Below are 24966 nucleotides of genomic sequence, written 5' to 3' on the forward strand. Positions count from 1 at the left end.
CCCCTTTCTCCTGCTCTTCTGGCCTGCTTCTTTGGGCGTCCCTGAGTTTCCCCTCCTCACCTAATCCCTTTGGCTGATTGCTCTTCTCTTTGGCTCCCTGGGTTTTACCCCTTTCTCCCTGCAGCACAGTGCATTTCTTAGCTTCCCTTTCCTACTGTAAACTTGAACCTATGAGCTACGTCAAATGTATCTTTACATTTCCCAGGATTCCCCACACTGGGCCTGAAAACAACAAATAGTTCTTGAATATGTTTCACAAAAGTAAGGGTCCAAGTGCAAAGTCAGCGTTTCACAGCAAGGTTAATTTATTCATGTGTTCGAGTGGAGACCTGAACCTGTAAGTTTAAATTGTACTTTTAACTCTGTGCAGCCCAGGACTTGTTCCTGGAGTTTTTAATTGTTTCAAATGGCCTCAATTTCTATGAGAAACTAACTGATATGTGGGAAATACTCAGTGATTGGCAGCTGTAGTTGCTGGTCTTGTTGCGTTTTTGTGGAGGGAACTGTAAATCCATGAAAGATCCAGTGTCTGTTAGAAACATGTGCCTTGAAGGTGGAATTGGAAGGGAGAGCCTGGCAGTGCTCTCTACTCCCCTGTTCTACTTGGACCTTCTGAAGAACCTCAGGTTTCCTCTTTTATCTTGGTCCAGGTCTTCAAGGCCAGTCCCAGGTGAAAGAATACTCTTGGGATGTGAGTGATGTCTTGTCCTGACCTTGCCACTGGCCAAGGCAGGGCCAGTAGGTTTCTAATCTGTACAGGGAGAAGGCACTTGGGCTAAAAGTCATTGCTCTGGGTTTTCCCAGGGGGCAGTATGGTTGGTTGGAAAGAAAGCCATAGTAGGAGTGCTGGCCGTGCCTGGATCCCAGGCCCCATCGACCCCCACTGCAGCCTTGGGACTCAACGCCTTCCCAAGTCTCAGCTTTGCATCTGTGGAGTGAGGCGGGCGGGCAGTTTCCACGGGCCTCCCTGCTCTGAAGTACAGCATTTCTGTTAGTGACTGGCGCGGAGCCTTCTCCAATCCCGCTTTCTCTTTATTATTTGTGAAACAGAAAATGACAGATGGCGAGACCTGGACAGGAAGTGCCCACTGCAGATTGACCAACCAAGCGCTAGCCTCTGGGAGTGCCTGCCGGAGAAGTGTCAGGACGGTGCCCTGTGGCACAGGGAGGCGGTGACCGCCTGTGCGGTGACCAGCCTGATCCAGGACCTCAGCATCAGTGACCACAGCGGGAGCCCCTCGGCACCCCCCAGTAAGCGCCAGTGCCGCTCCCTGTCCTTCTCTGATGAGCTGTCCAGCTGCCGGACGTCGTGGCGGCCCCTGGGGTCCAAAGTGTGGACTCCTGTGGAGAAGAGGCGCTGCTACAGTGGGGGCAGCGTGCAGCGCTATGCCAGCAGCTTCAGCACCATGCACAGGAGCTCCAGCTTCAGCCTCCCAGCCCGGGCCAACACACTCCCTGCCCCCTTCCACCAGGCCGCACTGCACCTCCAATTCGGGGGGCAGCCCTGCCAGGGGGCACCAGGCCCGGCCACCCGTGGACAGGCGGGAGATCTCTGGGGCCCCGATCCGACCCCTGTGGTGGGGGATCGGCTTGACATGCAGCGGTCCCTGTCCTGCTCCCATGAGCAGTTCTCCTTCTCGGAATACTGCCCCCCCTCGGCCAGCAGCACTCCGGCCTCGACTCCGGAGCTGGTGAGACGCTCCAGTGGCCTCTCCCGCAGCCGCTCGCAGCCCTGCGTTCTCAACGACAAGAAGGTTGGCGTCAAACGGCGGCGGCCCGAAGAGACCCAGGAACAGAGGCCTTCCCTTGACCTGGCCAAGATGGCACAGGTAAGATCCCCTGCAGGCAGGGTGCTGTCCGGGTGTGGTGTGCCCATCACGGGTGTTTGCCCACCTGGGCCAGAAGAGCCATGCCAACCAGGCCAACCGCAGAAATTTCTGGAGGGTCTCTGGTCCTTGATTTTTTGAAGTCCTATTCAAAGAAAGACTGTTTCCATTCTTCTTTTAATTTTAGTTTTTAAGTGTCTATTTCTCTCAGTTGAAAGGCCCAGAGCCAGATAGGGTGTGGGGCAGGTGTTGACCAGGTACCATAATCCCCTGCTGGGGCCTCCTTACAGGAACCCAGCCCTGCGGCCACTGAGAAGAGCATTCACACACTCTGTGTCCTCAGCATCACTCAGATCAGGGGTCCTGAGAGAGATGGTCAGGTCACTCACTCTGATTGAACTGTCAAAAGCATTAGCCCGTCAAGAAGGCATGATCGATACCCTCTGTGCCCCTCTGTAGTCGTCCTCTCTGTTCACTGCAGGTAAAGCCACTGCCACACACCCTGTCACTTGGTCTTCTTTATCTCAGGGCTCTGCTTTATCTCACACTGATCATGGGTATTGACTTGAATGCAGTGAACTTGGAGTTGACACACCACCGATGGGACACTCTCAGAGCCCAAGCAGTGTCTGCATTGGGTTCTTACTAGAGAGGCTCCTGAGGGTGACAGTGTAGCCGTGAGGCCCCAGGAGGAGGGGTGGCCCTTGTGACTCGTGAGTCCAGGACGACAAGGACGGGTCGATGTGGCGCACAGAACACAGAGCTTGTGGCTCTGGATCCAGGAGGCTCTGCGTGGCTTAGTGCCCCGGTCTGCCCCTCCATTTTCTCTGGTCTTGCGTTTATCAACGTCAGTCCTTGCTGGGTTTGAGGAGGCTACAGACACCCTAGGTGGTGAGGTTGTGTGCAGAGGGCATGGCCTGGTGCACAGCAGCCCAGCGGGCAGGTCCAGGGTGGGAGGCTGGCACATCCACTCTGCTTCCGACGATTCAGTGCCTGGTGCTGTAGCCTCCTGTCACTTTAGAATGAAAACATGGTTTTTTGTTAACAGAGAACTCCTTTTATCTCCTTAGCCTCCTTGTCAGATATGTAGGTGTCCTGAGGCCAGAGCACCCCTGGCTACAAAGGCCAGGCCCACCAGAGGACTAGCTCAGGATGTGCCCTGGTGCCAAGCATACTGAGCTGGCCGAGTTTGGCCTGCACCCTCTGCCCCTTGCTTCCTGCTTCCGTATCTCCCACCGCAGCCCCAGGGGTCCCCGCTGTTCCCCCAAACTGGGCGTTACTGACATTACAACTGAACAGGGATTGAGTATACTTGTTTACGTTGGACAAGCAAGTGGGTCCTCCCTTGGAAAAACGTCAATGGGTGAAAAGCCTGGAAAGATGGCCTATTTGGAGACTCTGAAGGGGCCCCAGAGCCCCGAGTTCTGGGGTGATGAATGGCTTCAGTTAAATGTTTAATGCCGAGCTGACTTTATTGGCTAGTAAGCTAGATGGGTAATAGAAACAACTTACATATGCTATTATAGTTCATTAGCCACAAAGTGGAAGAACACTATTGGCATCACCAGAGACCTTTCCAGTCCTGCCATTGGTAGAATTGGTTTAAAAATACGTTGCTCGCTGGGGCTGCCCAGATGTATAGATTATCTCACCGGCTCCAGGCAGGTCTCCAAGACCCAAGGAGAGGGTGCTGGGCCGGGGGAGACCTCCAGGATTCGCTTGTCTGCCCTGGCGCCGGCTTGGGTGTGGAAAGCTTTCTCTAGTGTCCATGGTCAGAGCCCTCCACCACCAGGCTAACCCCTTTCTGTGGCCGAGCCCCGCCCCACCAGCCCCTCTCACCATGGTCGCTGTGCCGGCTTTGTCTTCCACAGGATCTGTGACCTCAGGAGTGGGGCCCATCTTTCCAGGGGGCCCTGAAAACCAGACTGAGGGCAATCTGTGTGTTTGAGAAGAGCCTAGGACTTGGCCTGGAAAAGACAGGGTGTGGGCCAGGCCCCAGTGGGCTGGGCACTTTGTGCTGCACAGGGCCTGTTGCCCAGCAGACCGCTGAGAAGCCCACGTGGCGCCACTGAGGACTGATGGGGAGTGACTGTCCAGGGAGCTGTGCCCCCACCTGCTGCAGTGTGCTGGGCATCTGAAACTGCCGGGACGTGGGCAGGTCTGCAGGAGAAGACCAGGCTTGTACGGGCAGCTACTCTGGTCCATTTTCCTGCCCTCAATTCCTTAAACTGGTCTTAACTCTCAACTGTCTCATGAGTCTTTTGACCCATTTATTTGGATGAGATTTTGGATTTGGGGTTTGCACTGCCGGCTTGTTTGTTAGCAGCTGAATGCTTGAACCACTGACCTCCCATGGATGTGGACAGATGAAGGGCGGTACCCACCAGATAGAGTGGTTTGTGCGCTTACTTTTTGGAGCTTGGAGGGTAAGGGTTTCCAGTTGCACATCCTTGTGAAGGAGGCCCTTTGGGCTGGGTTCTGGGACATAGATGTGTGACGGCAGAGTAAAGGGGCAGTGTGACTTTTTGGTGAGCCCTTTGGTGCTGCTGGACTTGCTAGGGGCATGGCCTGCCTTCCCTGCAGGTACTGACTGGGGCTGATCCGGAGGGGTCCAGGGCCACCTGAGGAGGGTGAGTACCAAAGCCCCTCCAACCTGTCAGCAGCAAAGGGGCCTGGGAGAGAGCCTGGAAAGGTCAGAGCAGCAGGGGAGGGCAGACAGCTCTGAAGGCCAAACCGCCCTTTGTCCATCCACATCCATGGTAGGTCAGTGGTTCAAGCATTTAGCTGCTAACAAACAGGTCGGCGGTTCAATTCCACCAGCCGCTCCACAGGAGAAAGATGAGGCAGTCTGCTTCTATAAAGATTTACAGCTTTGGGAATGCTGTGGGGGCAGTTCTGCTCTGTCCCGTAGGGTCACTGTGAGTCAGAATCGAGTTTGGTTTTTTTTAGTGCTCTCTGGTCTGGTGGACGTGTTCTTCATCTGGAAAGTGGGCATGCTGGTACCTCCTGGGCTTTGCTGGAAGCTCAGGGCTTGTCCATTCTCACTCCTCCCAGGAAACTGAAGCCCTTGCCTCTGGCTCTGCCAGGAGCCTGGTGTTTGATCTGGATCTCCGTTTAGCAGAAGGCCTCCAGAGGAGGGCCAGGAGGTTCAGGGGCCTGGGTGCAGGAGAAGGAGTCAGAAAGGATGGGGTAGTTAGGTTGGAGGGGGAAGCAACGCCAGCTCCAGGGCCAGACCAGCATCTCAGAGCCTAGTTCTGTCACTTAGCAGCTGTGCAGCCCTGAGCCAGTCATTTAACATCTCTGTGCAACAAATAACAGTTCTCCCTTCTTTGTGAGACTGTTGGGGGCAATACGGGAAGTAACTTGTGGGGATACGTGTGTAACGTGTTTGTGTATGCGTGTGTCTCTATCTGTGTGTGTGTGAAGCTGTTCAGTGCTTGGCTGCTAACCAGAAGGCTGGTAATTTGAACCCACCCAGCAGCTCTGGAGGAAGGAGCCCTGGAGCTCAGCTTCATAAAGATTACAGCCCAGAAAACCCTGTGGGACGGTTATACTGTCTCAAGGGGCCACTGTGCATCAGAATTGACTCAGTGGCACCCAACGACAGTACTTTGTGTCTGGACATGTGTGTGTATATGTCTGTGTGTGTGTGTGGCCCCCACCCTGTGCATTTCTCTGTATATTGTGTCCATCTTTTTCCTTTCATTTTTATTCTCCCTTTTCTGTCTGCTATTAACTGCTTGTTTGTTCCTGTTCTTGCCTGTGGAGAGCCCGACACTCAAGAGCCGAGGTGATGAAATGGCAAAAGAATCAGACTTGCCACCCACCAGTGGAGGCCAGGGTGGGTGGGCGTCCTCATCTCAGCACCTTTCTGACAGCGTTCCTGGGCATGGGTGCCCAGTAGCAGCAGCAGGATAGGACAGAGTGGGTCTGGTTAGAAATTGTTTTAGGGTGGCCTTGAGCAGGGATGCCACGCAGGTCTCCAGGTGACCTGGCCATCTGGGCTTGAGTGAAGGAAGTCCACTGTAGTGAGGAAAGCCCAGACCTGTTCTAGAAGCAGCACCCCCCCCCCCCCCGTGGTTGTGGTTACAATGCTCGGTTCCACGGAGCACGCTGCTCTCGGACAGCCCTGAGGGTTACCTGTGCCTGGCCTCTGCCTGAGTCTGACGTCATTACTGCATACACAGCTCTCCACCCTCATGTGGTCCCCTCAAGACCCTTCTGCCTGGTGTTAGTGTGTAGCCGCAGCCTCCCTCTGCAAAGTGAGTGTGTGCCATTGTGTGCAGGCCATTGCCAGCGGCTACTCCCTCAAGACCTGGTTGTCGTCCAGTGAGACCTGTGCTGTGCGCTGTGACTTGGAGACGATCACGTGTGTGCAAACAAAGGTCTCAGACAAGGCAACAGTGAGCTAGATTATGGGTAGCCGCCATGCCCCAGGTGTCACTCCTGGCCGTGTGTTTAACTCCAAGCTGGTCTGCTGGAAAGAACAGCAAACGGTGGTTCTCCACAGTGCTGCACACAGAAGCGAGGCGTTCGGGGCGGGGGGCAGGGTGCCGGCACAGAGGGTGGGTCGACTGCAGCCTCCAAACCTCCCTGAGCGGCCTCAGAACAGGCACCTGTTGTTTGCAGCCCGCGGTAGGCGGGCCGGGGCGGCTTTGGTAGAAAGAGGCATGAGCGGAAGACGAGCATGCCAGGACACCTTTGGGATGCTGCAGGCGCTGGAGCTGGGTTCTTGGGGACCAGTCAGGAGAGGGAACAAGCAAGGCCGCAGGGGCTCTGGCAGGGGGAGGGGATGTGGCAGGGGATCATTTGAGGGCTATCCCAGATGAACCTCACTAAAACTGCCTGTTTGCCGGGCTCTCCCTGTGGTCACCCTTCAGCTGTCTGTCCTGTGTGCTGATGGGCTGCCTCTTACAAGGGGCCCCGGCTCTCCCCCATCACCATGTATAGGGAGGCCCTTCATGCCACTGGCAGCATGACTGCCTGCTCAGGCTGCTTGGGGAGCTGTAGGCCAGCCATGCAGAGTTCCTGAGCTGTAGGCCTGGCTTGTCCAAGCCTCTGTGGCTTTCCTTGCCCACCCTGACAGCAGCCGATGCCCTCACTGTCTGGGGTTCCTGCAGCTTTGCATCCTAGCCCACGGCCTGGTGGGAGGGTGCAGTGCTGTCAGGCAGCTGAGGAATTCTGAGGTAGAGCTCTGTTTACACCACAAACATAGGTGGAGACCTGGAGAAGCTGTCCTTCAGCTAGGTGAAATAATTGCTAAACAGAAAGAAAGGGAACCTTGGTGGGCGCATGGAGTAGGACTGTGACCCAGAAGCAGGCTGCACAGGCCCCTGCAGAGGAAGCGAGCCTTCATGCCCTGGGCTCTCCTCGCAGCTGCCAGGGCAGCAGTCTGGGTCCGTGCCCAGCCCCCCGCCTCCTGTGCCCTGACAGACATGGCTAATCAATCATGGTAGTCTTTCCTGCTGAGCTCAGAGGAAGTCCAAGAATCCTGCTCTTGTGATCTTGGTGGCCACTTGGCAGTCAAGCGTGACTTTCCGTCGCTGGCCTGATTCGTGCTCTCACTTGGAGGTGAAGCTTCCAGAGTGCTAGGAATCGGGGACTTGCCCAAAGCCACCCACTCAGGCAGGAGCCAGTGGGTTCTGGAGATCCTCTTGCCCCATGCTTGGCCTTTGACAGGGTCTGTCCAGCAGGCCTCTCCAGGTGACAGACGCTGGCAGGAGGTAGAGGGTGGGGTGGTATACAGGTAGGCTTTGGAGTCAGACAGATAGGCTCTGCTCCTGGGCCGGCCTCTTTGAGTCTGATGCCCTGGGGCAAGTCACTCAGCCTCTGCAAGCCTCCATTTCCACGTGTGTGAGATGGGAAGAACCGGTCCCACGTCTGGGTGCAGGGAGGATTTGGGGGCTTGAATAGCTCATACATGGCACAGATTCACACACAAGTGTCAGTTCTTGACCAGTGTTGACTTTGATGACAGCTGGTCAAACCCATATTCCATCCCTGTATATCTTGTAGAGGCTGGGGCCACCCTTATGTGACCGACCCACGTGTGCGGTGTTAACTTGAGGCTGGCCTGGAAGAGTAGAGTGGCCAGGCAGGGAAGGTGGCACCCGGGGACTAGCGTTGCCCTTTCCCTGGTCTTAGAAATGGGCCTTTCAGTGAACACTGGAGACTTCCCGGGAACTCTTCTAATTCCGGGAAAGCCCTGTTCAGACCCCTGGATTCCTACTGCTGTGCCCCCAGTGAAGGCACCAAGTTGCATAAGCAATCTGCTTAAGGTCACTCAGACCGCGGCTACATGTTGACACAATAGCTTTGATCTCTCAGGGAAAAGAAAAATAGGAGTTCAGCTGGGGACAGGCCAGGGAGACAGCTCTTAATGCCTCTTGGTGATTTTCCACACTGTGGTGGATGGAGAGCCGCTCAGGACCAAAGAGGGTGTGGGGAGCTGTGTGGAGCAGAAGCCTAGGGTGTCCAAGGCTCTGGTGTGGGCTCTCATCACGTTAAGCTGGTTGGACAGGGACTCCCAGATGAGCCTGGAGCACCTGGGCTCAGCAGGCCTGTTGGGTGCAGCACCGTGGCCTGGGTGATGGAGGCTGCCTGGGGGCCACAGCTGTGGGGGCGGGAGGGAAGACAACCTTCCCAGTGAGACATCTCTGGTCCTGCTCCGTGGCAGCCAGAGAGACAGCCTGTGGGCAGCTCACCTTGCCTCTTTGATCAGCTCAAGCCAGTCTGAAAGAAAGGACTTAGGGAAGCCCACCTGTCGCTCCAAGGTTGCTGAGGTGGAAGGAGAGAGTGCTGGGAAGAGGAGAGGAGCAGGGGGCTTGTAGGGGGCAGACCTGTGCCGGAGCCCTGCTGCTGGACTGGCAGCATCCTCATCACCAGGAAGTTTATATAACCCCTAGGCCTCAGGTCTCTCATTCATGAGGTAGGGGCAATGTACTGGGCTGAAGAATTCACTCTGGAATCTGTGAGTTTGACTTGGAAATAGAATAGGGTCCTTGCCGATGCCATTAAGTTGAGATGAGGTCATACTGGAACAGTGTAATCCAGTATGACTGGTGTCCTTCTAAGAAGAAGGAAGTTTGGACAGACACGCAGAAGGAAGATGCCCACGTGAAGGCAGAGCTTGGAGTGATGCAGCCACAAGCCAAAGATTGCTGGCAACCACAGAAGCTGGAAGAGGAGAGGAAAGATCCTCCCCAGAGTCTTCAGAGTCAATACCTTGAATTTGGACCCCTGGCCTCCAGAACTCTGAGAGGATGTGTTTGTTTTTCGAAGCCATCTGCTGCATGGTCGCTTGTTATGGCAGCCACGGGACACCCAAACAGGCAGCAGTGGCCCTTCTCCCATCAGTTGGCTGCCAGCATTGGATGTGCTGGTCTCTAGCTGCACTGGGGGCTCAGGGCTGTGTCTGCCCAGGACTGTGGTCACCACTATTGTGAGTCAGACTCTAGGGAGAGAAGTTACCAAGAGGAAGTGAGTGCTACTCAGTGGTGCTGGTGCTCCCTCCCTTGAGTACAACTTGTCCCATGGTTGCCTGCTGGCAGATGCTGCGGTAGGCTGTGTCAGGCTGGGTTGCAGGACCTGGTGGTTCCTGTCAGTAGTTTAAGAAATAGTCTGCAGGTGGGATCGATAGGACCCTGCTGGCTAATCTGTTACTGGCATCCAGCACACCCGAGTCACAGAGCCATCATCCGAGTCCCCACAGGTAGGAACTTCCTTCAAGCGACCCTTTCAAATGTTTGCTGATTGAAAGCTCTTCTCAGTGTGTAACCCACAGTCCTCACTCTGGCCCTCTCTCTCCCTGATCTTTGCTCAGTAGAAATGCAGTCTATTGGACCACTGTGATTGATTTTGTTTCCACAATATCTGTGGAACTGGTTCCCACCCCAGATCTTGAGCATGCATGGATGGCCAACCCAGGTGGCTCTTCCCACTCGTGGAGGCTCAGTCCTCACCCTCAGAGGTTTGCAGACTCCAGCTTCTCTGTGCGTGTCCATTTGAATCCGGGTACCCCGTTGTGCCTGTCACTGCCGGGCTGCTGAGGGAGGAGAGAGTGAGGGTGGAGAAGACTGGTGGCCTGGGGCCACAGGTGGATTCTTCACACTAGCTCTTGTGTACCTCAGCTGGGGAAGCATCTCTAGGAAGCGGAGGAAAAAAAACGCCAGAAGAGCCCCCAGCTCAACCCCAGAGGGGTGGGTTGGCAAAGCCTGGCTGTGCCTGTCTTCCCCCACTCTTGATCTTGATCAGTAGCCTTGGGCTGATGACTTCTCGGAGTGTCTCCAGGTCCTGACTGAGCATGATGCCAGGGGTCTGTGTAGTCCCTGTGGGTGCTTAGGGGGTTTGCTGTGAGGGTCCCTGTGGGGCCTGTGAGTGCTTGTGGGGGTCCCCATGAGGATGTCAGTGGGGACCCATCTGATGCCCGGCTGTGCCTGCCCCCTGAGACCATGCAGGCTGCCAGTGTTCAGGGGCCTCCCCAGGGTGAAACCACAATTTAGCCCATTTTTACTTTTGTAACATGGTCTTCTGTCACCCTGGCACAGACTTGACATGGAATCTCCCTGTTGACAAGAGCCCGTTTAGCAGTAACATTTTGTATCATCAGCCGCCCTGAAGCCCCACTTGAGGATACAGGAAGCATCTGCCTCATGGGAGAACAGGCCTTTGCCACAGAGCCCAGGCGGGCAGGCACGTGGTTCGTCTGGACTGCGAGTGGGTGTTCATTGCCTATTTATGGCCAGAAGATGAACAATACCTCCTTTGAAAGTTGGCCATAGCAGAACTCTTAGATAATCCACAGTTTTTGGAGGAAATCAGGGGTGGCTTTTTTCCCTTTTGGAAAGCAGATGGTTGATTCCAAAATACAACACAACCACCAGCAGCTGCCTAGTGTGCAGTAGCAGGGAGCGCCCATCAGTGATTTGGGCCTGAAGGTCATTAGGCATCCCAGCTCCACCAGAGGTTGAGGGGGGCAATGCTTCCTGGCCAGAGCTCTGGGCACAGAGAGGGTGCCCCCTCTCCCCCATTAGCCCGCACCCTGCCAGAGGCAGAACCACCGGGTAAAGCTGGCAGGGAGGGCAGTGTCAACAGTTTAGAAATACCAAAGAGGCAGGAAGAGAACAAAGGTATCATGGAGGAAATGCCGCCAAAAGCAGCTCCCAGCCTCAGGCTAGGGGACCAAAGGGCAGCTTGGGGTCCAGCCCCTAGGCAATGCTGGCTGGCGGGGTTGGTGTCTCGGGGCCAGAGGCAGGGCAGGCAACGAAGCTGTTCTGCAGGCCTTGGAAGAGCTGCACCTCCAGCTACTATCGATGGCGCCAAGTGCTCCTGCCGGCCCGAGAAACCTGGATAGGGTGACTTGGACAGCACCAGGAAGCAGACAGGAAGCTGCTGGGCCTGCTCCTGCCCCTACTGGAAGAACCTCACAGGAAGCAGATGGCAGTGAGGCTGCCCCTGGAGCAGAACATCTAAGGTGTCTGGGGTGGGAGCCGAGTTCACCACGGCAGCCTGTGGGAGCCGGGCCCTCACACCTGCATGCAGCTGCTCCTTCGTACAGGCACTGCCCAGGGGCAGGCGGTGCAGATCTGGGTCAAGTGCTGTCCTGCTGACTGACGTCTGTCTGGCATCCTGGGACGCGAAATCTGTTCTCACACTCTTCTCAACCTCTTACTCGTTTGCTCTTCATTCAGCAGATTCATATCTGGTGTCTGCTGGGAGCTGGGGCTGTGTGTTTGTAAGACACATGCGCCTGCCACTCACACGAACTCCTTTCTAGAAAGCAGTAGATAACAAGCAAGTGCACAGGATCATTCTCTTGGTGATGTGGGTCGTAAAGGAAATCAGACGGGGGACGTGAGGGACTTTGGGGGGAGGGGTGCACTGGCTTTAGATGGAGGATCGGGGAGGGCTTCTTTGACAAGGTGACTTTGAGCAAAAAGCAAAAGGACTTGAGGGCTTTGGCCCTGCACAGGGCATGAAGGAGGATGTCCCAGATGGAAGGTCGAGCAGGAGCAAAGCTCAGAGGTGGGTTAGGGCACAGAGCTCGGGGACGGGATGCATAGGAGGGTTGCAAAGGGCTTGGCTGGCATGAGGGGAGTGGGCTTTGGTTCTGAGCCCGGGGGACACCCTCAGTAGTTTGGAGACGGGTTCTGGTGTGACTTAGTGGGTCAGAGGTGCTCTGAGGGAGCTAGCTGCCTTACCTCGCTGTGGTCGTTACTTTAAACCTTGGGAATTTGACCTCAGGCAGCCCAGGAGGGTCCAGCATTTGGAGAGGAGGGTAGGGCATAGACTTTCTTGTCCCAGAAGGGGGACCCCAAGCTGCCCTTTGGTCCCCTTGCGTGAGGCTGGGAGCTGCTTTTGGCAAACCCCTTCCTGAGGTGCCAAAGACCTGTCTGTGACGGAAAGGCCTTGCGTGCACTGGCTGGGAGGTGATGCAGCCCGCCAGCCGCCTGTATACATTCATCTGGGCAGAAGGATCCAGCTGCCTCCCCAGCCTCGAGCACCTCCATGGGGCTTTCCCTGCTTGCTAGTTTGCCCACCTGCTGGCTTTACTCAACGTGGGCACCCCAGGTGGGTAATGACCTGAGGAGGGGAGCCTTGGGCGGTCTGGGTCTCTTACGGCTTTTTGTCTCAGGACATCATGCGCCCTGCAGAAGGACAGTTGCTGCCTGGCCTCGGGGCCGCAGCCTGGCTCTGTGGCCCACTGTTTGTGTTTGCCTGCGTCCACTCTGGACGAGCAAGTGTTGCCGTGTACCCCCTTAACCAGGCTCAGCCGTGTACCCCCTTAACCAGGAGAACTTCTACCTCATGCTCCTCTGGGGCAGTCTCGAACAACGGAGTTTACCGGGAATTGACGGCAGATAAAAATGCAAGCAGGTATCGAGGCAGGAGAGCCATCAGACAGAACGAGCCTCCACTGGGCACGGGCCTGCTCGCAGAGCACCCACCAGAGAGGCAGTACGCGCGGTGGCATCGTGTTTGGGGCGCGCCTTTCAGCAGATATGGGCTGATAACGTGGCATTAACTGTCTGCCAGGACAAAGGAGATCCGATCAGAAATGGTGTGAAGTTCACTCACTCGGCAGACACCAGAACTTCAGCTGGATGCACGCAGGGAATGATGTGCAAATAAGCGTGCCTGCGCCCGGCACACGCCGAGAGCAGCGAGACCGCAGGCGGGGCCCCACAGGCCTCAGTGGAGGGAGTCCGGGCCAGACCCAGACGGGCCTGGTGCAGTGCTCCGGTGGGCTGCTCGGCAGGGCTGGCCCTCCAGGCCTCAGTGTCCTCTCTGATGTGAGGACCAAGCCACCGGATGCGTCCAGAAGCTTTTAGGATTGGCCTGGGAGATGGCGAGCCCTTGAGAGCCATCAGTGCCAGTGTCAGTGTCAGTGTCATTAGCATCGCCGCCACCGTCCTTGCTGTTGCCTGAAGTGGCATTCCTGTCATCATTGCTGTTGTCACTGTTTCTCGTAAGCTGCTCTGTTGGAGACATCCTTGTGGTTGGTTGAACAGGCAGCCTGTGAGGGAAGGGCGACCCTCTGTCCTGCACCCCAAGATGGGAGATGGGGCTGAGTAGGGAGAGCTGGTGAGCGGCGGCCTGAGCCTCTCCTGGGCCGCACCAGCCTGGGCACAGAGGAGCAGGCTGAGGTGCTCTGCCCCCCTGGGGGTGCGAGGACAGCTTCGAGCCAGCTCTGGCCACAGAGATCATGTGAGTGGTGACACGTGCCCACGTGTGTTTTTCCTCCGATTAGCCTGTGCTGTGGGGTCATGCTCTCTGTTCTAGAAGTGGTGACTATAGCTGAGTCTGAGGGGTGAGTGCTGGTGCTGCCCGTTGGAGACAGAGCCAGAGCCACGTTCGTGCTGTTAAAGGTCCTTATGGCCGTGGTTCAGAGGAACAGGTGAAGTTAATTTTTACATATTTTATTTAACCCACCGTGTCCTGATACGTACTATCATTTGACCCTGTCATCAACGTAAACAAACCGCACATGAGGTATTTCAGTTCTGTTTTTGAACTAAGGGTCTGAATCCGCTGTCTGCTTCACGCTCACATCTCAGTGGGACCTGCCGTGTTCTCAGTGCTCAGTTGCCACCTGTGGCTGGTAGCTGCCCTGTTGGACGGTGTGGTGACAGGTCACCGGCCCCCAGTCTCATCTCACTCAGTGACCCAGCTGATCACCTCAGAGCCGAAGGCACAAGCAGGGAGGAGGTGCTGGGGTGGGTGGCAGGGGAGATGGGGTGGGCGTTGCCTGGGGTTAGGTGTCTTGGCTCTGCTACTAGGCCCTCTTTGCTTCAGGGGACTTGAGTGCCAGCTGGTCAGAGGGGTCGGTGAGAGGCAGGCCCCCTGCTCTGACGGGCTGGGTTCTCCGAGGCCATGCTCTGGTTGGGGTGCGCAGCCTCCACGGAGGCCCAAGCAGTAAGTGTTTGGATGCCCGAGGGTCTGCCTCATCACTGCACATCGTCAGCTTACCCACCCTGCTGGCCCGCGGTGGGACAGGTGGGGTCAGGGAGGCCCCAAGGGGACCATCTCCTTGCGCAGACTGCCTTAATCTCTGGGAGTCTGCTTTCTGCTGCAGCTTTGTTAGCCCTCAGAATCCACCCAATCTGATAGCAGAGGTGCAGGGCCAGGGGGGCTGGAAGAGGCCACGTGGCACTAGTTGGGTGGGAAAGGAGGCTGGGTATGTCCTGTGGAGTCCAGGGGGTGGTGCTGACAGGTGAGGCTCTGTACTGCTGAGCCCTGGTCACTTCCCCATGCTCACAGGTGACGGCTGCATCCCCACCCCCACCCCCATCACCTGAACACCAGGCTCCGCACAGCTCACACCTCGGGGCCGTCAACAGGGATAATGAACTTCCAGGGTGAGGGCAGGTGTGGGGGAGCTCAGGAGTGGGAAGTGGCAGGGAGACCACCGGGCACGCAGAAGGTTCCAGAGCAGGCCTGGTGGCCTCTGAAATTGCATTTATGGCTCCAGCTTCATCAGCCTAGGAGTATCGGGAGCACAGTCCTGCCCACCACGGGAACTTTCTGGGCCCTCAGATCCTGGCAGCCAGTAAGCTTGTAAACACGTTCAAGGGCACGTACACTGAGCACCAGCTCTGTCCCAGGGCCCGAGCCAGGGGTTTAAGGAAGGCCAGCCTACGCAAGGCCCACCCACGCTTCAAGGAGCTTGCAGGCGATGGGGAGGGGGTGGGTGGAGGACAGCAGGGTCTGCACAGGTGACACCATGACGGGCAGTGACAGAAGGAGCAGACCAGCCATGGAGCCTGCGGTGTGTCCATCAGGGCTCTCCAGAGAGGCGGGGGATATGTATTCAGGCAGTGGTGGTTCAGTGTAGAATTGTTGCCTTTCTTGTGGGAGAGCAGGGTTTGTTCCTGGCCCGTGTACAGCCACCACCCTTCTGTCACCGGAAGCTTGTGTGACGCTGCATGGGTGTCAGCAGAGCTTCAGACTGAGACGGACAAGGGGGAAAGGCCTGGAGGTCTGTTGCAGGAAATCAGCCGACAGGAACCTGTGGGTCACAGCAGTGCCATCGAATTCCACTGGTGTCACCACGAGACAGCCACTAGTGACAGCAATATGCATGTATACATACACATCTATTGAGAGAGAGAGATGTTCACTGTAAGGGGCTGGCCCATGTCATTTTGGGGGCTGCCGAGTCTAGAATCCGTGGGCGGCCAATAGGTCGAAAAGTCGGCAGGATCCTGGGTTTGAGCTTTGCCGCAGAATTCCTTCCCTCTTTGAGGAACCTCAGTTTTTCCTCTTAAGCCCTTCAACTGATTGGATGAGGCCCATCCCCAATGGGGAGGGTTATCCCCTTAACATCGACTGATGTGGATGTCAGTCACATGTGAACACCTTCACAGCAACATCTCAACCAGTGTTGGATCAAACACAGGGCACATGGCCCAGCCCTGTGGGCACGTGAAATTCACCCTCACAGTGATGAACCGGTGAGCATCCATCGGGAGGGAGGGCCTCTGCCTGTCACCACTGACCGTGTAGCACCTTGCACGGTGCAGGCACAGCTTATCTAAAGACTCATGGAATCAATGAATGAACCAGAGCAGAGGGCCTGGATTCTCCCACACAGACAACTCGGCTCCCATGCTGGTGACACTCGAGAAGCAAGGAAGACTCACTGTTCACTGGGCACAGGCTGGCAGGTGCTGTGCCAAGTGTTGTGTGTATGAGTGATGCTACATTGTCATCACAACCCTGGAAGTTGCTGTTGCCGTCCATGCTCTACAGAGGAGAAGCTGAGGTTCACAGCACGGCCCAGTTTCTGCTGCCAGTCAGGATCTTGGGCAGAGCTCTGGAGCCAGCCCCTCCCATCCCAGGTGTCAGCACAGGATTCCTCAGTCAACCAGAGCTGGAGTCAGGCCAGCCTGTCCTCGGTGTGGCAGATGGTGCTAGAACAGAGAGGGCCCCAGACGTGTGGGGCTCACTCACATGAGGATAGTCGAGTGGCCAGCCGCAGGGGATCAGTGCCCAGTCACAGGACAGCAACTGGCCCAGCCCAACCTGGCCCTGCCCAGGCAGTTGTCAGTGCCATCTAGATGGACAAACATGACAGTTGTCACCATTCCAGATGAAGAAGCTAAAATTGGATTATTGCCGAAATCTGAAACTCGAATTGGAGGTGGTGACGCTGAGATGGGCCTCAGCAGGAGGCAGTGACGGTATGGAGGAAGGCAGGGACCTCGGCCTTGGGCTCTGGAGAGACCTCATGATGCAGGATGGTGGCTGGGAGGCCGTCCCAGAGCCGTCTGTTGGGAGAAGGGAAAGCACCTGAGAAGCATACCCTGCCCTAAGCTGCTGGGGCCAGTGCTTGGTTCCAGGTGGAACTAGCCTTCCCTTTACCTCTAGTAGCTGGTACCTGCCGCCACCTCGGGGGTTTGAGATCACATAGCAGGGGGCCAGGAGCCTCTGCCCTGCCTGGCCTCCCCCCGACCTTCAGTCCCTGCCGTCCCTGGCCCTGTGTGCTGGAGCGGGTGCTAGGTGGGGGATGCTCACCAAGACCAGGTCTGGTGTCTGGACTTCAGCTGAGGTGGTGATGCGCTCCCTTCCATGTTTTAATGAGCTTCCTGGTGACATCAGTAGTCTACAGTCATGGGCCCAGGTCATCCAGGAGTGATGACAGCATCCTGTCTGTTGGAACATGGTAGGGATGTGACATGGTTCTGATTGGCTAGGGCTCTGCCAGCCCAGAGTTGGCCCTCCAGGCCTTCCCAAGTTCCCCCAGTGGCAGCTAGGAGCAGTGCCTCCAAGGGCAAGACTGGGCTGAGGAAAAGGAGTGCCTAGCGTCTTTGAGTTCTGGTTGACAGAGGTCCTGGCATCAGAGTACACTATGTTGTCTGTGTTATCTCTGTGCACAAAAATGTGACTTTGTGATGAAACCATGTGCTCTCGCTGGTACTTCCAGAACCGCTTGCTGGGCTGCTTGTCCAGTCCCTCTGGACGGTCTCCCCGGGCTGCTCGTGAGTTGCTGCTGTGCTTGAGACCTGACAGACGGAACAAGGACTGCCCCTTGTCTCTGTTTACTCATGGCCTCACGCCTCTACTGGCCCTCGAAGAATTTTGGTGGGGCACTTCCCCTCTGTCCCGTGGAACAAACCCAAATGAAAACAGCAGGGCAGCCTTGAGGCTCTCCTTGCTCAAGACAAACTCCTCTGAAGTTCTTCCTGGCTGGGACCCAGAAGTCTCTGTCGGCCAGATGTGGCATGGCACCCAAGGCAGACACCCAGCTTGGAAGTTGCTGGAAGAGGCTAACTTTGTGTGGTAACTGAGCTTTGGCCCAGTGAGGTGGTTTCAAAGCAGCTCTGAGAAAATCGGGGTGGGGATGGTTGGCTCAGATGTTTGAAAGCCTCAATAGCCGTGGATTCGTCCTGTGCGCCACCTCAGGCTCCGTCGGCCAGTGCTGGCTGCCCCAGGGCCAAAGCTGCCCTGTGTCTGAGAAATCCGCACAGCCAGCCCAGAGTGGAGGTGCTTAGGGACCAGGAAGGTGGTCAGAAAAGTTCTCTGCAACCGGGAGCCACTTTCCCCTCTGCTCGTGGTGCAGACTCTGGGGTTTACTTTTGTTCTGTGTATTGTGGTAAGAATACATGTAAGAAAATGCTCAGTGTTTCAACAACTTGTTTTGAAGCTGGTGGTGAGAAAGCAAGAAGGGTGAAGAGGCTGAGCATGGTTCCTGTGTCTTCTCCTCCTTGGCCCTTGGGGCTGTGCAGCAGGTGAGGAGGCTCAGACTTCTGGGGTGCCCGTAGCAGAGGAGGAGGAAGACTGAGGGCTAGTCATTTGTCACAGAGGAGCCTGGCTGCACAGGCTGAATTCTGCAAGTCTGGTCCCCTCAACTGAACTCCCATTGTGTGCGGGTGCCGGGTGGGGTGAGGGTGCACATCAGCACAGGCCCTGCCCGGGAGACACCAGCGTGTAAGCAGTAGTCTGAGTGCAGGTGGAGTAGGGCATGTGCTAAATGAGGCCCCAGAACATCCAGGACTCCCAACAGCAGACCATAATGAAATTGCAAACAGTTCTACAACGCTCACTGTGGACCACAGTAGCTTATCTAATCCTCAAGTTAGCCCCAAGAGATAGACAACTGTTATTGTCATGGCCAGTTCTGGCCCAGGACATGGAAGCCCTGAGATTGGTCACATAGTTTGCCTGAGGTCACAGAGCCAGTTGGTGGTACACAGTGCATGCTTGGCAGGGGCACCACCCAGACTGGGCAGAGGCTGGAAAAGATTCCATAGAGGAGACTGAGGAGGGTGAGTGGAGTGGGGTGGAGGTGAATGCAGCCCCGGAGGCCTGCTGGCTCCAGGACATCCATGTACCTCAGCTCCACCTCGACTGAAACGAGGCCAGTTTGTCCAAGGGCCTGCATGCGTCCAGAGCCCACCTGTGCCAGTCCTCTGCCTGTGCCAGTCCCCGTGTGCACTTATGGGCTCTGTGGATACTCATCCTGCTTCTCAAAGGTTCAGCAGGCCTCGTGATGGTGATGCCTCCCAGAGCCCAGTGTGCTGTGGGTGTCCCAGAGAAGTGACAGTCACCACACCTTCCAGCACGTCTGGGGTGGGAACCTTGGCAGAGGACCCTTTGAGAAACACCAGTCGACATGTCACAGGGCTGGGCATTATGGGACGGGGACATCAGAGTATGGCTGAGTCTCCCACTTGTCCGATAGGAGCCGACCCGTAACACTGTTGTCTTCAGTGTAATACCCAGCACGGGCCATGCCCAGGTGTCTGGGTGCCTATGCCTCACACGGCCTTCACCGTCTGCTGGGCTGAAGCCATGAATCTACCTGCTGCCTTGACTGTGGGCCTCCAGAGTCCCACCCAGTGACATGGTCTTTAGTGTTTGTGACCAGTGTGCTCCACATGTCACAGCTGCTGGTGGGGGCCAAGCAGCCTGTCGGAGGGGACCTTCCTGTCTGCTAGGCCATGGGGCAAGCTGGCCAAGAATGGACGTGGGTCTCTGTCAGTTGCTGCAGTCCCCATGCCTCAGTCTTCTCATGCATAAGATGAGGGTGGCATCTGCTGTGTGGGGGCCAAGCAGCCTGTCGGAGGGGACCTTCCTGTCTGCTAGGCCGTGGGGGAAGCTGGCCAAGAATGGACGCGGGTCTCTGTCAGTCGCTGCAGTCCCCGTGCCTCAGTCTTCTCATGCGTAAGATGAGGATGGCAATAGGGTCTTTCTGCTGTGTGCGGTTGTATCCTGAGTGGCTGGAGTGACCTCGTTTAACAAGTGCTCAGTTTGTGGAAGCTAGCAGTGTTCTTGTTGGAATAAGAGCAGGCATGTGTATATGAAACCAAAGCAGTTTTCAGATTCAGTGACATTTATTGTTTCTTCTGGTTACAAAATTAATGCATCCATACAGAAAATCGGCATGGTTCTGAATATAAATACACCGAAAATGGCGTTCCTCAGAAATCCACCCCCAGAGGTGACTGTTGTTAAGTGTTTGGTGTACAGCTCTGATGCTGAGTGGAGGTGCTGGGCGTCCCTTCCAGCCCTGAAGCCCTTTGAGCCCACTAGCCTCCAGTAGAGTCCAGGTAGTGTCACAGGTCACAGAGATGATGAGTAAAACTTTGCTTTCTTCCAAAACCAAGCCAAAGTCACTGCCCTTGGGTCGGATCCGACTCATGGCGACCCCTCCTTGGGTTTCCGAGGCGGTATCACTATGGAAGTAGATTGTCCAGCCTTCCTTCTGAGGAGCGGCTGGTGGATTTGAACTGCCAGCCTTCTGGTTAACAGTTAAATGCCTTAGGCACTATGCCACCAGAGCTCCCTTTGTTCTCTTAGAGGGGGGAAATGAAGACACGCTACTGATTAAAACAAAAAATGCATCTGAGCTTAGCACAGGTTTCTCATCCTGGCTAATGAGAAAAGCAGAGACCTGGTCTTAAAAAAGGCCACAAAATTCTTAGCCCTATTGAAACCCTTGAATTCTCCATGGCTGCCACCCCGGCACAGTGGCACCTGGGTTCTCTTGTCATTCTTGGCAATGATGATGTTTTCCTTCTCACACTGAAGAACACAGTTTCATCAGCACGGCTGCTGCCTTGCAGATCTATCTATATGTTTAATAAGCCACTACCAAGTCACACCAGCTGACGTGCATCCGAAAGGGGCGAGCTCACCTGGACTTGGGAGTGGACCAGCCTCACGAAACACAGTTTGGCCCCATGTTCCCAGCTGCCTGGCACGAGAGATGTTTCTGAGGCCTGCCCACCCCTGTCCTCTGGGCAGTGCCTGGCTCTCCTTCTGTTTTTGTTTTCTGTAGATAGTCTGCCCCTGAATTCGGGAGCTGGTTTGATTGTGTAAATGTTACGAACTCAAGCTGTTGGGGCCACCTGCACATGCCCACAGGTAGTGTCATGGAGCCCACTGGGCCCACGCCCACTCAGGACACACTCGTCCATGACGGAGCTGGTGTGCTTCCGCACAGCCTCTGCACAGGGTTAAATGCAAGGAAACCTGGAACGACCTGACGCTGTGTGCATGCTGCCCTGGCTCTGAGGCCTGGCCCGCTACAGCCTCGGGGCACCTTCCTCCTCAGGGCCCGTGAACACCCGTGTTCTGCTCTCTCCCCACTCTTCCTGGGAACCAGCTACCTGCTGAGCAGACATGTGTCGGGTACTGCGGAGCACGAAGCTTCTGAAGCCAGGACCGATCCCCGCCCTCTGGGTGCTCCACTTCCTCTGGGAGCTACTGCTGTCAGCAGCACCCAGGACACACACGGTGGTGGAAGCAGCTGGACACCCCCTACTCCCTGCAAGCGTCTCCCTGGTGTGGGCAGATAGAGGATCACAGGTCACCTTAATGTGACAGGATGCAGTGGATGGGTCCCGCCTTTCCAGCTAGGAGTGTCCAGTATGACGATGAAGTTACGAATGGACAGCTGGACTGAGGCCAGGGGAGACAGTCCCGAAAATTGGGGCTCCTATTCCGTGTTGCCATCATCTCAAACAGGACCTTCCAGAAGCCTGGGACCTGTGTGTGCTTTGGGCTCAGGTAACAGTGCTGTTTGAGACCTGGGTTGATGTCTGTCTTAATTGTCAACAGAGCCATGCCTAGGGTGACCTCGCGATGCCTGGCTCCTGGTCTTAGCGTGGGGTGAGCAGAGCCGCCTCGCCTCCCTCTATGAGGCAGCTGTTGTAGACTCAGGGTCCCCAGATCCCTGGGAGCTGGGAAGGAGCAGGCCCAGCCAACACCACGGGTCCCAGTGTGGGTCGTGCCCAGGTCATGGGAGGGAACAAGTTCTTGCTGATGCCTAGCTGTGGACTGGGCTGGAAGCTGCGCCCCTGCACACACTGCCACTTGGCTTCCCACCCAGCAGCTGGCTGTCCTGAGTGCTCACCATGACACGTGTAGCACTGCCATGCCTGGGAGGAAGGGGTTGTGGGTGAGATGCATCATGGGGCATTATGCCTTTTAGTGACTCAGTTGTGTTTGTGCTGCTCTAAGTGGCAACTGTGCCATCATCTCCCACCCAACCGCATCATCACACCTGCAGACCTCAGGGGAGCCCAGCTCCAGTCCCAGGGAGTGCCCCTTCCTTCCCATCACCTCTGGCACAGCAGCATACAAGCTGCCCCTTCCCTGGCTCCTGCCCCGTTACGTTCAGGTTGGTAGAGGGATGGAGAGAAGGAGGTCTCTGCTCAGACTTCAAAGCGTTCTTTCATTCTGTGCTCACAAGTAAGGGCTTCTTCTTGTAATGACACAGCCGCCTTCCTGAGGAGGCATCAAGATGTCCCAGAGCTGTGTCACTTCCAAACAAGGGGACATGTGGCAGCCCAGCCACAGAGCCTGTGTTTCTGGCTTGAGCACCCCATCCTGCCTGCATCTCGAGTGACCCACACCCTCTGGCCAGAAAGGTGCAGACTGGGGCTTCCTGGCTGGAAGCCACTAGGGAGCTGGCTCATGCAGCACACCAGCTGGGCCTCCCGTGTTGCTGAAGCACACTCAAGCACCTTGTTCTGTTTGCTCCTCCTGGGACTCTCTAGACGAGCTCTGCTTGTCCACTGCTGATGAGGAAGGTGAGGCTCAGAAGGACAGGGACCTGCCCAGGAGGCTGCCCGGCACTGTCTGGTCCCAAAGTCTGACCCCACCATGCTGTTGACCCGCATGGTGCTATCAGCCAGCCAGTCCCCTAACAAGCCTGCAGCCCAGCCCTCCTCAGCCTTTGGCACCACTTGAAAATAGGGAAAGGAATGTGAGGCCCAGCTGCCCGGCCCTGGCTCTGCCTGGCTGTTCCTAGCTACATGGATGAACCAGTCCCAAGGCCCGCAGCATCCAACCCTGCAACGCCCAGTCTCTCAGTTTCCTGATATGTGAATTGGGCCACACACCAGGGTTGGCTGTGGCTGTGCTGTGAGCGTGACAAGACCGATGGCCCAAAGTGCCATCACTGTGGTTCACACCTGCCTTCACCTGAGTACTTAGTGGAGGTGTGCACAGACCTCAGCAGGCTCCCACAACTCCTGCTGGACTTGGGCTGGGACAGACATGGGGACCCAAGTGGGAGGGGGCAGGTTCTGAAGGATTGGGGGTGGGGGTCACTGCAGCCTGAAAGGAAATGTGCTCCTTCCCCTCTCACTGTATTGAGATGTGGCTAGCTGGGGCTGACACTCCCCAGGTGTGTTCTCTGGAAGGGCTTCCTGGAGGCTAGGAGCCAGGAGCCTGCTGCTAGACCCAAGTCACAGTGCACAGGACACTGGGCGCAGGCCCTGTGGGCTAAGGACAGTCTTCTGCAGCTGTGAATGGGCTCATCCAGTCACAGCAGGAGCTCTGGGAGGGACCTGCCATCCCTGCAGCCTGTCAGCACTTGGGAAGCTGGGGTCACTGCTGACCTGGAAGAGGCAGCTAGGTGTGTGCTGAGGGCAGGATCACTAGCTCAGTCTGCTGGCACTGCCTTGCGCCAGATTCCACACAGGCTGTCAACTGATGGTGGCCTGTGGGACACTGCCCCAGAGAGGAAGCACAGTGGCCACTGAGGTGGGGTCTGGGGTGTTTGGGCTGCCCTCCCTGCCTCTGTCGGGTTGCCCGTAGGTCAGGGTTGGCTGGGCCGCAGCCTCTCCTGTGTCCTCTCAGTGGCCCCCTCAACTCCATCCTGGGCCTAGAGGTCATCCTGCCACTCCAGCTCTGCCCCCCATCCTGGCCCTGCACCTTAACATCAGGTGGAAGTAGAACATGGAGCCTGAATCAAGGTGCTCAGGGTCCTGCCCTCTGGAAGCAGACTGGCCATGGAGCACACCAGGGGTTCTAAGGAAAGGCTTGGGGACCACCTCCCCCCATCTCTGAAGGTTGCAGAAGCAGACTGGCAGGCTCAGGGCTTTGCCTTGGGCAGGGGTTGCCCTGCCCTGCTCACTGGGCTGCCCTGCACCCTTGCTGCTGAAGCTCGGCTTTGGGGCCGTGCATAGAACCCCCAGGTCCTTCCCAGCCACCGCTGGTCTTTCGTTCTTCCTTGTTCTGTGAAGTTTGCTTTCACTCTCAATAATGTGAGTTAAGGAAGGGTTTTCACAAACCTCACATTAGGATGAACCCTTTCCTTTCAAGTAAGCCGTTATCTTTTAGAGTGACAGGTGACAAAGGGATGTTGGCTCAAGAATTTGGGCATTAGTTCTAAGGAAACCAAGTCTGGGAATTGATCATCAGCAGAAGAAAGGATTTCTTATCTGGAGGGCGTTACTTGGGGTAGCGTGAGATGGGCCTTGGGAATCCAGTGGACCAGGGCTTGAATCTCAGCCTCACTACTGTCTGGCTAGGTAACCCCTCTGAGCCTCAGTTTCCTTATTTTTGACATGGGATAATAATCCCTCACAGGATCAGTGTGAAGATCCCATATGTCACATGGTGGAAAGCACATAGCACATCTGGCCACACTGGTGTTCAGCAGATAGTAGCTGCTTTCATCATCACCATCATCATCACCATCCCCACCATCATAATCACTACCATCACCATTATCATAAACATCACCACCATTAGAACCATTACCACCACCACTACCATCATAAACATTACCATGACCATCACCACCACTGCCTCCATCATAAACTCCATTAGCATCATAAACATGACCACCACTGCCATCACCATCACCACATCACTACCATCTCTGTCACCATCACTGCTGCTGCTGCCATCAAAACTATCACCACCTCTACCACCACCCCGTCCCCATTACCACTATCATCATCATCATGATCATCGTCATCTAGCATGGGTTGCCAAGCAGAGCATATAGAAGTCTGGGGCTCATGCCTGTGTCTCTGAATAGCAGTGGAAGACACCTGTCATGTCAGGATAGTGCAATGACGTGGACTCAGGTCTCCTTCAAAAAGGCCCCTTTACCCTCATCTTTCTGATTGGTAGAAAGTTCTTCCTTGTAGAAGGAGGTCTGTCTTCTTAGCACTTACTCTGGGAGTAGAGCAGAGCCTACAGTGTCTTAAAATTATTCCAGACTTAATTATATTACCAAGAATAATATATTCTGGCTCCATTAGAAAAAAGTTGTCTGGTAGATAATTATGTCGTCTGTGCCTGTCGCCACATCATCTTATTATGACTTCAGCTCTTGATGCTATAAATACTTCAGTGGTAGGAAACAAGCCTGGGAGTGAGATTGCCCAGGTCTCCC

The 24966-nt window shown here is 55.9% G+C and overlaps 1 protein-coding gene across 1 annotated transcript in view; it reads left to right on the forward strand.

The window, feature by feature from the left end:
* FAM53B (family with sequence similarity 53 member B) overlaps nucleotides 1–24966 on the forward strand; it is a 72278-nt gene that overhangs the window by 28956 nt on the left and 18356 nt on the right. The window contains exon 3 of the mRNA XM_007936900.2: nucleotides 1051–1829. Within this exon, the coding sequence (XP_007935091.2) occupies nucleotides 1051–1829 (779 nt within the window). The remainder of the gene's footprint in view (nucleotides 1–1050; nucleotides 1830–24966) is intronic.

This window comes from Orycteropus afer, unplaced genomic scaffold (assembly GCF_000298275.1).
Source record: "Orycteropus afer afer isolate SDZICR_OR568_19922 unplaced genomic scaffold, OryAfe1.0 scaffold00038, whole genome shotgun sequence".
Lineage (NCBI taxonomy): Eukaryota > Metazoa > Chordata > Mammalia > Tubulidentata > Orycteropodidae > Orycteropus > Orycteropus afer.